Here is a 15,608-nt window from a genome sequence, read left to right on the forward strand (position 1 = left end):
AAATGGGATTTTTTTTTACTATTTGAAATATTTTTCATGACCGAAAAGTCAAGAGACATGTTTGTCTCCATATTTTGATAATTAACCAGTTACTACAATATTGCTATAGTAAAACTATGGTTTCCACCAGAAACATAGTTACTACAGTATTACTGTAATAAACCAGGTTTTGTGGAACTTTTTCAGAAAATAAATTCTCTCCCTATCCTCTGAAAGGCTTTGTACAATATGAAATGTACAGATTGTGTCTAAATTGTAAGTTACTCAATATTAACTTTATAATTTTGAAAGTTATAATTTATATTGAATGTTGTATAAAAGCAGTATCACACTCGCGCCCATGCACACAGCTCCCAAATGCTCACTTTTCTATTGCCGCGCTCCGTTACAGCTATACAGTTATGACTTATTTTTATTTTAAACAAAAAGTCTTTACTGGCAAGATATGAACCTGCAACATCTTGCACTCAAAGCAAAACCTCTGACCCAATACATCCCACAATATTATTGGGTTCTCAGCCCCTTAAGTCTGAAATACTAGAATTGTTCATGGCTTCCAAGAGAGTGGGAAAAGTGTGACATCATATTTAGAAACCGGTCAGTAAGGCAGGGTCAGGAATGACTGTATTCCCACTACCCTCATTGAGCTTGAATTTCATATGCTTCTTTCAACTAATCTTACCTCCTCACTCAGCTGTTAACATATTTTCATTTGTAGCAACATTCTTTCATTCTGTCAAAATATTTACAATTGAGATTTAATGGGTCAGTCTGAAATATCTGACACCCACAACTAGATGGATTATTAATGTCTTGGGTTACGTACAGTGGGCTTACAATCCATTTGACCTTGAGGAAAAACTTCACAGCTTGCGTTCAGGTCTTGCTTAATTTTTTTACGCTCAGTTATCTCTTTTATCGCAGATGCCTCCAGAATTACATCCCCCCTCAATCCTTGACCCTCTCCTGCCCAGTGTGCAGACAGACCTCCATCCTGCCAGAAAAGGGTGTAGCAGCTCTGCAGAACAATTTCTTCATCACTAATCTGATGGAGGTATTGCAGAGGGAGCAGGACTGCCCCCGTCCCGAGGCCTCCAGTGGGCTGGAATCGGCCAGTGCTGCTACATATGCCCCACCTCTTTCTTGTCCCAACCATGAGGGCAAGGTAAACATGCATCATATACTGATCAGTACATTGGAGAAGGGTGCAATCAATGGTCTCCAGAGGATTTAGGCCCTCCTCAAAGTTCACATACTTATGCAAAGAAATAAGTAAATTCTTGGTTAGTGATTGGAAAGTACAGTACAGTCTTTTAGTGATAATTAAGCTTGCACAGGTATTGGGACATACTGTATTACAGAGACATAAAATTACATCATTATCACAGGCTGCACCTGCGGGTAAAACCTTCTCTCATAATGCTTTGTTTGTTTAGTGGCTTCTTTTTTATCAACTTACTCCTGGTTCAGATTAATTGAAATCGTTAAGATGCATGGACAGCATTGCTGATCGCTAGATCAATTGAAGAGGTTGAAATCGTAGAATTCATATTCAGAATTCATCGTAGATTTCCTGTTCAATCCAACAGTTTCTCTCATAGTAATGAGTTGTTTTTGCCCTCTACAGGTCATGGAGTTTTACTGCGAGTCTTGTGAAACAGCCATGTGTTTGGAGTGTACAGAGGGAGAGCACAGAGAGCATGTGACCGTTCCACTGCGGGATGTTCTGGAGCAACACAAAGCAGCACTGAAGAACCAACTGGATGTGATTCGCAACAGGTTCAGGCAGCCAAAAATTATAATATGTCCAATTTTTAACATGAGCCAGTATGTGCAGTTTATGTTCAGTCATAATTTACTCACACTCATGTTGTTCCAAAACCCATATTTTTGTTCTTTAAAAAACATAAAAGTAGTCCATGCAACTTCTGTGTGATATTCCAAGCCTTTTGGAGGCATATGATATGTAATACATTTTTCAGTGTTGCAATTAAGAGAAGCCAATTCACTGTGGCACATATTCACACGACAACTTTGAGTTGTTTTAGTGCTAAACTACATGAAAATGAGTAAATCATGACAGAATTTTCATTTTTGGGTGACTTTTATTTAAAATAAATCAATGAGAATATATTAAAATGAGTTACCATTTTGCATTTATTATGTAATTTTTTTTTTATAGTTTATAGGTAAACTCTTTTTAATTACTGGTATGTTTACTTTTTAACTAAACTTCCTCACACCATGACATATTTATGAAAAGTTTGATTTAACATTGGCCTGATTCGGGCTCTTGCAGGCTTCCCCAGCTGACTGCAGCTATAGATCTGGTAAATGAGATCTCCAGGCAGCTAACAGACAGGAAGAATGAGGCAGTAACAGAGATCAGCAATACATTCGAGGAGCTGGAGAAAGCACTGCACCAACGAAAGGCTGCTCTCATCACTGACCTTGAGACCATCTGCAGCACCAAGCAGAAGGTGGGAAGCTTAGCTTGCTCTCTAAATGCAATGGTGTTTGGTAATGTCATAGTGTTTTGGAAAGTACCATGATTTTTGAATATGCACTATGGTAATTTCATGGTATTTCCTTAAAGTCCCTTGGAATGCCATGTAAATACTACTGTACAGTTGAAGTCAGAAGTTTACATACACTTAGGTTGAAGTCATTAAAACAAATTTTTTAACCACTCAACAGATTTAATATGAGCAAACTTTAGTTTTGGCAAGTCGTTTAGGACATGAACTTTGTGCATGACACAAGTAATTTTTCCAACATTTGTTCACAGACAGATTGTTTCACTTTGAATTGACTATCACAATTCCATTGGGGCAGAAGTTTACTTACACTAAATTAACTGTGCCTTTAAGCAGCTTGGAAAATTACAGAAATGTAATCATGTCAAGCCTATAGACAATTAGCTTCTGATAGGGGGTGTACTGAAGGTGTACCTGTGGTATTTCAAGGCCTACCTTCAAACCTGGGAAAACATGGGAAAATCAAAAGAAATCAGCAAAGACCTCAGAAGAAAATTGTGGACATCCACAAGTCTGGTTCATCCTTGGGAACAATTTCCAAATGCCTGAAGGTACCACGTATACTAGTACTCAAGTATAAACACCATGGGACCATGCAGCCATCATACCGCTCAGGAAGAAGACTCATTCTGTCTCCTAGACGAGAACATAGTTTGGTGCGAAAAGTGCAAATCAATCCCAGAACACAGAAAGGACCTTGTGAAGATGCTGGAGGAAACAGATAGACAGGTATCTATATCCACAGTAAAACGAGTCCTATATCAACATAACCTGAAAGGCTGCTCAGCAAGGAAGAAGCCATTGCTCCAAACCACCATAAAAAAGCCAGACTACAGTTTGCAAGTGCACATGGGGACAAAGATCTTTTTGGAGAAATGTCCTCTTGTCTGATGAAACAAATATTTAACCATACCAACCATGAAGCATGGGGGTGACAGCATCATGTTGTGGGGGTGATTTGCTGCAGGAGGGACTGGTGCACTTCACAAAATAGATGGCATCATGAGGAAGGAAAACTATGCAGATATTTTGTAGCAAAATCTCAAGACATCAGCCATGAAGTTAAAGTTTGGTCATAAATGGGTCTTCCAAATAGACAATGACCCCAAGCATACTTCCATAGTTATGGCAAAATGGCTTAAGGACAACAAAGTCAAGTTATTGGAGTGGCCAGCACAAAGCCCTGACCTCAATCCAATAAAAAGTGTGTGCGAGCAAGGAGTCCTACAAACTTGACTCTGTTACATCAGTTCTGTCTGGAGGAATGGGCCAAAATTCCAGCAACTTATTGTGAGAAGCTTGTGGAAGGCTAACCAAAATGTTTGGCCCAAGTTAATAATTTAAAGGCAATGCTACCGAATGCTAAGTGTGTGTAAACTTTTGACCCACTGGGAATGTGATGAAATAAATAATTCTCTCTTCTATTAGTCTGACATTTCGCTTTCTTAAAATAAAGTATTGATCCTAACTGACCTAAGACAGGGAATATTTTCTACGAATAAATGTCAGGAATTGTGAAAAACTGAGTTTAAGTGTATTTGGCTAAGGAGTATGTAATCTTCTGACTTCAACTGTATACGAATATGGTAATTATTCAGCACAATGGTATATATCAAAGTACTATAGTATACATTAATCATCTGATACCCTCACCTTTCTACAACTACATGACCCTTTTTCATGGGGCATCTCCTGTATTTATCCTTACCCCACTCCTCTGATATGTCTTTACAGGTGTTGCAGGCACAATTGACTGCATTAATGCAAGGAAAGGAGAACATTCAGAGCAGCTGTAGCTTCACAGAGCAGGCGCTGAACCACGGTAGCCCCACTGAAGTGCTCCTGGTGCAGAAGCAGATGGGAGAGCGGATGGGGGTTCTAGCTCGCCACGCCTTCCCTGAGCAGCCCCACGAGAACGGTCACCTGGACTGCCAGGTGGAGACAGAGGGGCTGCGGCGGTCCATCCAGAACCTGGGGGTCCTGCTCACCACCAGCGCCGTGGGTCACACCAGTGTGGCTACTGGAGAGGGACTCAGACATGCTGTTGTTGGCCAAAATACCACTGTTACGGTGACCACTAAGGTTAGTGATGTCTTGTTTTTGGTATTTATCTTTGTGGGGGTTTGATATTGACCAATGGTAGACTTCTAAAATGATTGCAGAATTGTTGGTGCTAATTAACAATACTGCATGTACTCAATGCGTTTTAAAAACCAAAGTGCCCTGCTATTTCCCCTCTCATTTGACAAATTCCCTGCCAAACAAATGGCAGAGATGCTATTACAATTTTATATTCTGAGATTTTAAAGGTGTCATATTTAAAAATCTTTTGAATCTATTGTACTATTGGAAGTGTACTTTCTGTAGTCAAAACACCCAACTAAAAAACACTATGTAATTAAATTAAACTGCACTAATTGCTAACAGCAACTTGATGAATACTCTGAACCCTTCGGTGCAGTTGGCAATCAAATAACACAGTAGCACCTAGCGGGTCAAATTTACCCTGTTCATTAAATCACAGTTCAGCAGTCACAATTTGCACATTCCCCCCCAACAACTGTTCAATAACCATTAATAACCAACCTTTCATTAATTTACATATATTTATACACAAATTTTACATAAAGTAAATGCTCCAGATTTACAGTACAATATGTATGTGTGTGTGTGTGTGTGTGTGTATGTGAGGATGTCATGAAACTTCAGACCAAAAAGTTAAAGTTAAGTTGATGTAAATCAGTGTTAAATGTTTAAACAGGTCAAACTGATCCCGGACTACATTCAAGGGTTAAGTGTACTTTAAGGCAGTGGTCCTGCCTTAAAACGACCCAACACAATACCAAAATTGTTTATCAAAAAAAGTAACAAAATGTTTCTTCAAATCAAATATGAAAGTTATTAATGTTACCATGAACGGCATATGCTTTAGCTTGTGAATGCATGAACAACAGCAGAAGTGCAATGTTTTGGCATAACACATGGAACAAACAATGGCCCAAATATTGTACTAGTTAGCCATATTACACATATGAATTCATACCAAAATACAGTACAGGGTTTGGTTATACACATAGTCTTTGATGTCAAAAACAAACGATAAGGAAATTTTTTCTTTTCCCTTTTAAAAGTTAATAAGCCGTTTTATTTTGCTACCCTAACTATGCCTGACTCTATGGTTAGCTGCATTTTTTATTTTTTTTTTGCATTCGGCATTGTTTTCACGACTCTTTCAGAACAGACCTGTGTCCTGAAAACTACTGCTGCAAGGTGCTTTAGAGGAATTAGACAATCAGGCATTTATTTTTTTCCCCAGGACAAAGACAGTGAGCTAGTAAAAACAGGAAATGCTGCGTTGAGGGCTCAGATCACCAGTCCAGATGGAACCATCACTGAACTGGAGATCACAGACAACAAGAACGGCACATATGAAATCGGCTACACGCTTTGCTCAGAGGGCGAGTTTTCTTTCTCTGTCCTTCTGTATGGGCAGCCTGTAAGGGGCAGCCCTTTCCGCCTGCGAGCCGTTAAACCCTGCGATGCCCCGCAGTCGCCCGATGACGTTAAGAGGCGTGTAAAATCTCCTGGTGGAGGTGGAGGGTGTGGAGGACATGTGCGACAGAAGGCGGTACGCAGACCCTCAAGTATGTACAGCACCACTAAGAAGAAGGAGAACCCAATAGAGGACGAGCTCATCTACAGAGTGGGTGGGTGAAGAGTTGTTTGTACATTGTGGTTAAAAGTAAGAATGATAACTATACATTGAAGTTTTAGTTTGTGTGCCACTGTAGGTTGATAGCGCTTCCATCATGGGAAAGGATGTTTAATGTAATTTCTTTGATTGTTTAAACAAACAACATTTCATGTTAAAACGTTTCCACACCAAAGTTATAAATACTTTTAAGAATCTAAAATATAAGAGCTTCTGATTTGTTTAACATTGTTTTAGTAACGGTGTTATTCCCATAATTCCAATTTTGCTATGTTGTATTGTAGTTTTCGTGACTTATTTTCTAAATGTAAAAAATGATATAACGGTAAATATACAAACTTTTACTAGAAGTGCATAAAAATAAATTTTTAATGCTTTTTCATTTAAATATTTGATTGTACCTTAACTAAAGATCTGTTAAGCATTACAGTATAATTAAAATTATATTATTAAAATTATATATATAAAATTATATATGCAAATATATTTGATTATGTAACATTGCAGTAATGTCCTTCGTAAGATGACCTGTAAAGAAAAGGTTATATCTGCACTCTTTCACTTGCCTGTGTCAGAATGGGTCAGTATTAATACTGCAGATTTCTTATTGATGTGACAGGGACGAGAGGACGTGAGCGGGGGGAATTCTCCAATCTACAGGGCATTTCTACCACTAGCAATGGACGAATTGTGGCAGCTGACAGCAACAACCAGTGCATACAGGTAACAACTGGTTTCCACATATTTTTATGTGAATTTTGGGTTATCACTTAAAAAATCCTGGACAGAAACACTAAGATGTGAATAAAATATTCAAAATGCACATAAAATTTATACCCTCCCTTGAGGTGGATTTTTTAATTTTTTTCCAATAAGAAGACCTGCAGCAATTAGGATGGAATCACATTTAATGGATATATTCCAGCAATTTAGATGTACATCAAAAAAGTCATGTGATTTTGCTTCAACATGCTATGTGAATACATAATTCGCTCAGAGAATAACATCAATATCATCAAACAGCATCTTGGCTTCAACTTCCATTTTAATTACTGTTTTGCACCAATTTCCCCAGAAGTGAAGATTTTGTTCTCTTAAACACATGGGATGGAAACATTCACATACTGTTTTGCGATATTCCGATTTTGTAAATACATTTGTAACTTGAATGGAAGATAGCTACGTAGAGGTCTGTTGTCAATTTTTAACATAGGAACAATATTTAGAGAAATGGCTTATACATATTAAATGGTTGGTGCATTCTATGATGGGTAGGTGTTCTCCAATGATGGTCAATTCAAGCTGAAGTTTGGGGTAAGGGGTCGCTCCCCTGGTCAGCTGCAGCGACCCACTGGTGTTGCGGTTGACATGAATGGTGACATTATTGTAGCCGACTATGACAACAGATGGCTCAGCATCTTCTCCCCGGAAGGGAAGTTTAAGGTATGTTACATTTATTTTGTGACAAAATAAAAATAAGTAAATATATATTTATATATGCATGTATATGTACAAAAAATATACAAAACATTATAATCATACATTTTTAAATTACAATAGATTTTTGTTTTTATCAAATTATTTATTTTAAATAAAAACATAAATCCAGGAATCATAACCATGTAAATCAAACTTTGCATATTAAACTCAAGGCTTGCAAATTACATGTTTAAATTAGCGCTGCCGATTTAACGCGTTAATTCAGTGCGATTAATTTGACAAAAAATAACACGTAAAGAAAATGTAAGCAATTAATGGCATACCCATGGACCATAAGGAAGATTCCTGATAAATGCAAGCTTGCAGTACCACCTGTTGACTCCAGAGGGCAGTAAGTGAAATTCCAGCTGTATGAGCAACACACAGTTTATACAGTGAAGAAAAAAAATTTTGATCCACAAACATGCGTTATGTTCTTGCGTAACTAAAACTTGCTTATTAGGACATATTTCAAATTTCAATACTCTGAATACTGGCTGGCAAGTCTGGAAAAAGTCTCACTAGTAAAATATATTCATATATATATATATATATATATATAAAATAGCATGTCAACTAATGAAAACTAAATGACTTACTCATCTGAAATTGTATCCTCGGCTGGATCAAGTCTCTCTTCAAAATACAAACGTTCATCGGAGTCCCGCTCTTCTTCTGAGGAAAATTTTAACTCTTAATCACTATCCAGGAGTTTTCTCACTTGTGTATCGTGCAATCTTTCAAACACGCAGAAAAGTGAATGAACTTTGTTTTTACGGCACAGTCGGGGGTGTTAACCATTTGCATTGATCACCTCAATACATTACCATATGAATAGCGCCCTCTGCCCGTGTGTGTGATCACATTAGGGATAATTAGCTGAGCCAGGAGAAATTGTACATCACTTTGTTTCATACAGATTACATTGCAGGAGAATATTTTTAAAAATTTAGTAGACATATTAAGCTTTCTTTAGACATGTGTTTCGTGTTTGTGTGATAAGTATTCGCGGAGTTTCAGTTCATTTTTGTGACGTGTTTCAGATATATGCTCACAAAACCAGAGACTGCTGACAGGTCACCCTTTTTATTTTCTTTATTTTACAAAAGCACAAGGTTTTGTTGTTATTGTGAGTGTACACAAATAAAAGTAGACCCTTTATAGTCACTAATGATGTCTTACACTTATCTGTATGCCACAAAATGATGGAGAACTTTGTTATTTCCGCTGTAATGATGGAAAAATCCAGCAGGACACGCCGGCGCGTCCGTCGACCCCAGTGGGTTAATGACACATGTGGCCGTTAAGTAAAATGCAGCCCGCTACCTGTTACTCATGCACACACTCATAGGGACGCGATCGATCGAGCATCGGCCAAAACAATGACGTAGCGTACAAAGAGACTGAATGTGATTCACCGGCATCTTGCTGACAGATGAGGTTGCATAATCAAAATTAAATAGTTTACTAAAAACTTTGAGACTAAACTAAAACTACGTATCAGCTAACAGAGTATATATACTGATACACACATACAGCTTCATACTACCAAACTATACCAGACAGTTTACTGTTGCACTGCAAAGTTATGTTGCACTATTGTATGTTATATGTTGTACTACGATCAAAGAACCAGCATATCTGCTTAGATATATCCTGTATACCTGACTTTTAGTATAAAGTGAAGATAGTTTACATTTTATAAGTTACGAAGCAAGGTAGCTTGCAATTCATCAGAGTTAGCAGGCAAAATCAAGTTAGCTACAATTATACAGATCAATCCTTATGGACTATATTTCACATGCTTTGCAGTTATGTAAGATTACCTGTTCGATAAGAAGAACACCAATTCAGCGTCGGTTTTTATCCCCAAAATCGAACAAAGGTCCCTCCAGGAATCAAATGCCCTGCTGATGTTCACTCTATTTTTCGCTCGACCACGATCACATTTCCACTTAGCCAGATGGGATTCCGTAGATAAATGTTATTTTTTTGGCTTACTCAGAGTTTGTGTAGGAGTCAGTATTATGCTGGGAGCCGGATGCTTGTTGGATTCCATCTCTAAGATAACGTTACCTAGTGTTGCAGACTGTCTGTTGTCGCTGTTGAATAGTAGAAGAGAAGCTATTACTGAGGCAAGGCTCTCGGGAGCACGTATAAGCTTCACATCCTTTGGATTTTCCCGGCAAAACCGACCCACTCCCTTTGCATGAATATCAGTCTACAGGCTTTAATAGGCAACCTAGGAAGTCCAGGAAAGGCACATTTGGGAATGTGAATATTACATGAAAATTGTTACATACTGCACCTTTAAAGGGGTCATGACATGAGAAACCAAATTTGCCTTGATTTTTTGGTATATAAGAGGTCTTTGTATCATTAAAACGTCCTGCAAGTTTAATATTTTAAGATGTCCTCCCCATTCTAAACGAATCATTATTTAATCAAGCTCAAAATACAGCTCGTTCTGGATTCATGGTTAGAAGTGACGTGACGGTTAGAAGTGACGTACCAGCGTTTGCATATGACCGCCTCCAGCACAAGATAACTACGCTTTAAGCGCCAAGACAACTCACGCTCATTTCAGTATCGCCGTCGCCTCACAAGTGTTCAGTCGATGGACAGCGAGCTCTGACAGAGACTACTTGTGCACAGGAAAACACAGATGTGCTGTTCCTGGCTGTGGTCAAACAAAACCTCTGAATAAGCTGCCGAAAGATCCAGACGTCAGGGAAAAATGGATGCAGTTTATTTTTTGCGGACGTCCCAGTCACGGCAGTGTTAACTTAAGCGTTTGTTCTGTACATTTTAAGGATGACTGTTTTGAGAACAAATCTCAATATGATGCTGGCTTTGCCAGAAAACTGTTGCTCAAAGATAAGTCCGTGCCGACTATTCTGGGAACAACGACGACGCTAAACTGTAAGTAATCTATTTTAAACTTTAAACTACTTTTTAAAGCGCAATTTCATTCATTATGAATAATCACAGTGTTTTTACTTAGTTTACTTGCATATTGTTCTGGCTGGGGCGTCAATAATTGATACATAGGCACTGACGTTAGCCAATCATAACAGTGGGCGTTAACACTGAAGTCTTAAATGGAAAACGCCCCCAAAACAGACTGTTTGAATCAGAGGATGAGAAACAGGGTGGGAAAAGGTCATAAATCACTAGATTTTAAAAGTTTTTCTTAAAAAAAAAAAATATTAATACTATAATTGCACCTAAGGGAACATAATAATACAATAAAAAAAACCCATGTCATGACCCCTTTAAGATAGAAAATGATTGTTTATCTAATTGCTTTTGTCAAATTATGTTTTTATTTTTTTCCAATGAGATAACCTTTTACCGACTTACCTTTACCTAGTGTAGCAGGGTGGAGGGCGGGGCCGGGTCGTGATCGTAAACACCCGGTCCCGTATTAGGCTAATCAAGCCTCCCGAGAGGGATAAAGGTCAACTGCAGAGGATCGTGCAGGAGAGAGAGATAGTTTACGGACATGTCCGTCATGTGTGTGTTTATGTTGTCTTTTAAGTTTATCATTTAACTATTATTTATGTTGGAAAGCCGGTTCTCGCCTCCTAGTTTCTGGCATTCCATGAATATCTGCCACATTGATTTGATTGATTTGTGTTGCTCAAATGCCCTTCTCTGGCAGAATAAAATTGGTGCAGGCCGGCTGATGGGTCCTAAAGGAGTAGCCGTGGATAAAAATGGTCATATAATCACAGCAGATAACAAGGCCTGCTGTGTCTTCGTTTTCCAATCCAACGGCAAACTGGTGACCAAATTTGGTGCGAAAGGAACATCAGAGAGACAGTTTGCAGGTAATCTTTATTTGCTATTATTGTTACCTTCTTTCACCTTGAACTGAACTGATGTTCAGCATTTAGCTCCTCGAGCTCAGGTCTAAAATTGGCAAAATGTATGTAATTTTTAATCAGCTGCCACTTTTTGTTTCTCTGCAGACAAAAACACTCCAAATACGCCAACAGAGCTGAAGCTGAGTAAATCTGGTCCTGCATTCAGTGAGTATTAAACAGCTCAATTGATTTAGCATGGTGCTGGCCACATCAAGGTCATAGGTTTGATTCCCAGGAGACACAACTACTTGTAAAATGTGTACCTTAAATATTGTAATTCTGTTTGTATAAAAGCATCTGCTAAATTCTTAAATATAAACATAAACACATTTCTACAGTGTATACTGATTATTTAGAGTGTATTATTGATTTGATAATTTGGGCCTCAGAGAAGGAAAGAGGAGGAAATTGTTGTGAGAGAATTGTTTGTTCTTCATGGAATTAGAAGCTGCATGAATCAAGTGCTTTCTGTGTCACTGTATATTTCCTTAGAAACAAAACCACTGTTTACATTTTCTGAATGTAATGATTTCTCTCTCTCCTTCTATGGCTGCAAGGTCCCCATTTTGTGGCTATAAACAACAAGAATGAAATTGTTGTGACGGACTTCCACAATCACTCTGTTAAGGTAAAGTGAGCTCTTTTCTTTACAGTGTAAATCCTTGGAAGTCCAGGTTTCACTTTACATAACAAGTTATCGTCAAACACTGGCGAGGTCTGCAGTACTGTTTTATAATGTTCTGCCTCAATGTAACTTTTGTGCATTCATCCTATAAGGGCATGCTGTAAAGCATGTTTTATATTTCCATCCTGCATTGCCATCCACGGATTATTATTTTCATTGTCTTCGATTGATTCACATCTCACTCTTTCTTGCAGGTTTACAGTGCTGATGGGGAGTTCCTGTTTAAATTTGGTTCGCAAGGAGAAGGGAATGGGCAATTCAATGCACCCACCGGGGTGGCTGTAGATGACAATGGGAATATTATTGTTGCAGACTGGGGTAACAGTAGGATACAGGTGGGCATTCTATCTGAAATTTCACATTAAATGTGATTACAAATGTTTTATAGACAATTTGGGAAAAATTCATCAATCTTTTTTAATATTTTATGTGGACAATACTGTGGAAATGTAATTCTGTATATAGTGGTTCCAAAAAGTATTTCAACAAGAAAACTATACATTATACACATCAACTGAATAATTTGTTTACAGATGCCACTTGGTTTGATATTTTGTTGTCTAATGCAGACACATTCATTTATTTGTCCAAATATTTCTTTAGAGCCAGTGTATACTGGCCTTTATTAGAAAAAGGTTAGTAATAAACTGACTCTTTGCTAAGCCCTGCCTTTTCAAGCATTTCTGAACAAACTTGTCTTAGCAAATGTTGCCCTCCCGCCAATTCTCTGACAAGCATTTGCCTTTTCCAATGAGAGCCTGTGGGAGTAATGTGTGTTGGAATAGTTTTAAGCAGGATTTTATCGATATGATACAAAAAAAGTTGTTGCTGGGTCACTAGTAATAGTGACACAAGACCTTCTGCCCACAGACATAAGCTGGGGGCTTAGACCGGTGACAGTCTGCCGAATTCTTAATGCGTGTGTCAGTCCAGAGGAGAGCTTTTCTGGCTATCCGCCAGGTGCGACGGCACCGTTGAATAAAAGCAAGGGCAGACGGGACCTGGGCGTCGGTTTCTTGGGCAGGGAACAGAGAGGGTTGGTAACGTATGCAACACTGGATGGGTGATAGCTTTGTAAATGACGACGTAAGAAATTGTGGTTATACTCGACCCAGACTAAATGAGAGCTCCAAGAAGACGGATTATGGGAAGCAATGCAACACGATGAAATGAGCCGCCTTCGAAAAGCTGTCCACCATGGTCATGATGACCATGTTGCCATGGGACGGGGGAAGACCGGTGACAAAATCCATGGCTATGTGGGACCAGGGTCTCGAAGTGACTGACAGCGGTTTGAGGAGCCTGGCTGGAGGCTGATTGGAGGTTACCCTGTGTCAGAAACGATTACGGGACAAATAACAGACCTGTTGGGCATTTATTGGGCAAGGTGGCATTGTGCAATGTGGAGTGGACTTTAGCCTCCATGTCCCAGGACACCATGCCCACCACCTTAGAGGCAGGTAGAATGATGTCCGGAGGAGTGGTGGAGGTCTCGATTTCAAAACATCGAGACAACCCGTCAGGCTTAAGTTTTTAGAGCCCGGATGATACTAGAGGATGAAATTGAAGCACGTAAAAAATAGAGCCCAACAAGCCTGTCTAGAATTTAGATGCTTTACTTTTGCTTTACAGTCCAGAGCACGAAAGGTACCCCCAAACCCTCTAACCAGGTCTGCCACTCACCCAAGGCCAATGTGACAGCCAACAATTCTCTTATTACAACATTGTAATTACGTTCTGCTGGGGTGAGGCGTGTGAGAAAAAGGCGCATGGATGCATCTTCCCGTCCGAGGAAGAGCGCTGCGACAGAACACCGACCTCTGAAGCAAACTGACATTAAGGGTCAGGAGTGTTAAGGATGGGAGCGGTTTTAAACCTCTCTTTTCATTTAGAAAGCGCAGCTTCAGCCCGCGGGGACCAACAAAACTTAGTACGGGTGGAGGTGAGATCCGTCGGGTACAGCGAGCTGACTGTAGTTTAGAATGAAATAATGATAAAAATAGGCAAACCCCAGAAACCTTTGCCAATTGTCCTTGCCAATAGGAGACTGCTCTTACCTTAACTGTGTCAATGCACACTACCTCGGACAAGACGATGAACCCCAAAAACGGAACCGATTGCACATGAAAAGCACACTTATCCGCCTTAATGAACAGCTGGTTCTCTAGCAGTCGCTGAAGCACCCACCTGACATGCTGGACATAGTCCTTGATATTCTGGGAGAAGATCAGAATATCATCTAAGTAAACAAACACAAATCGGTCAACCATGTCCCGAAACACATCATTCACAAGCTCATGGAAGACAGCGGGGGCGTTGAACAATCCAAAAGGCATGATCAAATATTCAAAATGCCCCCTATGGGTGTTAAAAACTGTCTTCCACTCATTCCCCTCCCTGATTCAAACAAGGTGATAAGCATTGCATTGGTCCAACTTTGTAAAGATGGATACACCCTGCAAGAGTTCAAAAGCCAAGGACATCAATAGAAAAGGATAGCCAACAACCAACCTCATGGAGGTAAGTACCTGGAAGCAGATCAATAGAGCAATCGTATGGGCGATGAGGAGGAAGGATCTGACTGCACACCACCTTTAGATCACGGTATGCCACGGGTACTCCGGATAAATTCGCTATTTCATCCTGAAACGAAACAAGACAGGAGAGACGGCAGAGTTAAGACTGAGACAGACAATACGGATTCCAAGCAAGAACAAAATTGGTTGATCAGTCAATATGAGGATTGTGTGTTATCAACCATGGATGCCTAAACACCACCGGTGCTTATGGAGACTGGACTAGGAGGAAGGACAGCTGATCGGAGTGATTGTCGGAGATGAGGGTAAGCGACTTGGTAGAATGGGTGACAATGGCCAGGGGCATGCCACTGATGGTGTGAGCAATGATGGGCTCATCCAACTTTATCACCAGAATCCGTCATCTGAAAGCCGTGGCGACATCCAGGAAGTTCAGGAAGCAGAGACAGCATGACTGGTCGGTCCATACTGCAGTCAGGCCAGTAGTGCGGAGTTTTACTCAGTGGAGTTGCATTTGCCAGTAACCCACTTCCTACTGACTAGCGTTGTCTTTTGCTGGGCAGTTGGCGGAGACATGACCAGGGCCACCACAGTAGAGGAAGAGTCCTTTGGTGATACGCCGCTGCTTCTCCTGCGACAACCGATCTGCATGGGTTCCGCCTGGACTGCAGTTCTGCCTGGACTGCAGTTCCGATGGCCTGGCAGTGGGGTGGATGTGATGGTCAGCCAGCTTGGGATGGGGGAACGCCATCGGCTGAGTCAAAGTGGGACGCTGGTCCTCTCTAATGG

The 15,608-nt window shown here is 39.9% G+C and overlaps 1 protein-coding gene across 1 annotated transcript in view; it reads left to right on the plus strand.

Moving 5' to 3' along the window:
- Positions 1-15,608, plus strand: part of LOC127631540 (tripartite motif-containing protein 3-like) — a 35,015-nt gene that overhangs the window by 13,923 nt on the left and 5,484 nt on the right. Inside the window, exons 3-13 of the mRNA XM_052109692.1 lie at positions 925-1,165; positions 1,628-1,779; positions 2,300-2,480; positions 4,272-4,619; positions 5,854-6,244; positions 6,869-6,972; positions 7,525-7,692; positions 11,393-11,561; positions 11,703-11,762; positions 12,155-12,225; positions 12,477-12,617. Coding sequence (XP_051965652.1) covers positions 925-1,165; positions 1,628-1,779; positions 2,300-2,480; positions 4,272-4,619; positions 5,854-6,244; positions 6,869-6,972; positions 7,525-7,692; positions 11,393-11,561; positions 11,703-11,762; positions 12,155-12,225; positions 12,477-12,617 — 2,026 coding nt within the window. The remainder of the gene's footprint in view (positions 1-924; positions 1,166-1,627; positions 1,780-2,299; positions 2,481-4,271; positions 4,620-5,853; positions 6,245-6,868; positions 6,973-7,524; positions 7,693-11,392; positions 11,562-11,702; positions 11,763-12,154; positions 12,226-12,476; positions 12,618-15,608) is intronic.

This window comes from Xyrauchen texanus, chromosome 38 (genome assembly GCF_025860055.1).
Source record: "Xyrauchen texanus isolate HMW12.3.18 chromosome 38, RBS_HiC_50CHRs, whole genome shotgun sequence".
NCBI lineage: Eukaryota > Metazoa > Chordata > Actinopteri > Cypriniformes > Catostomidae > Xyrauchen > Xyrauchen texanus.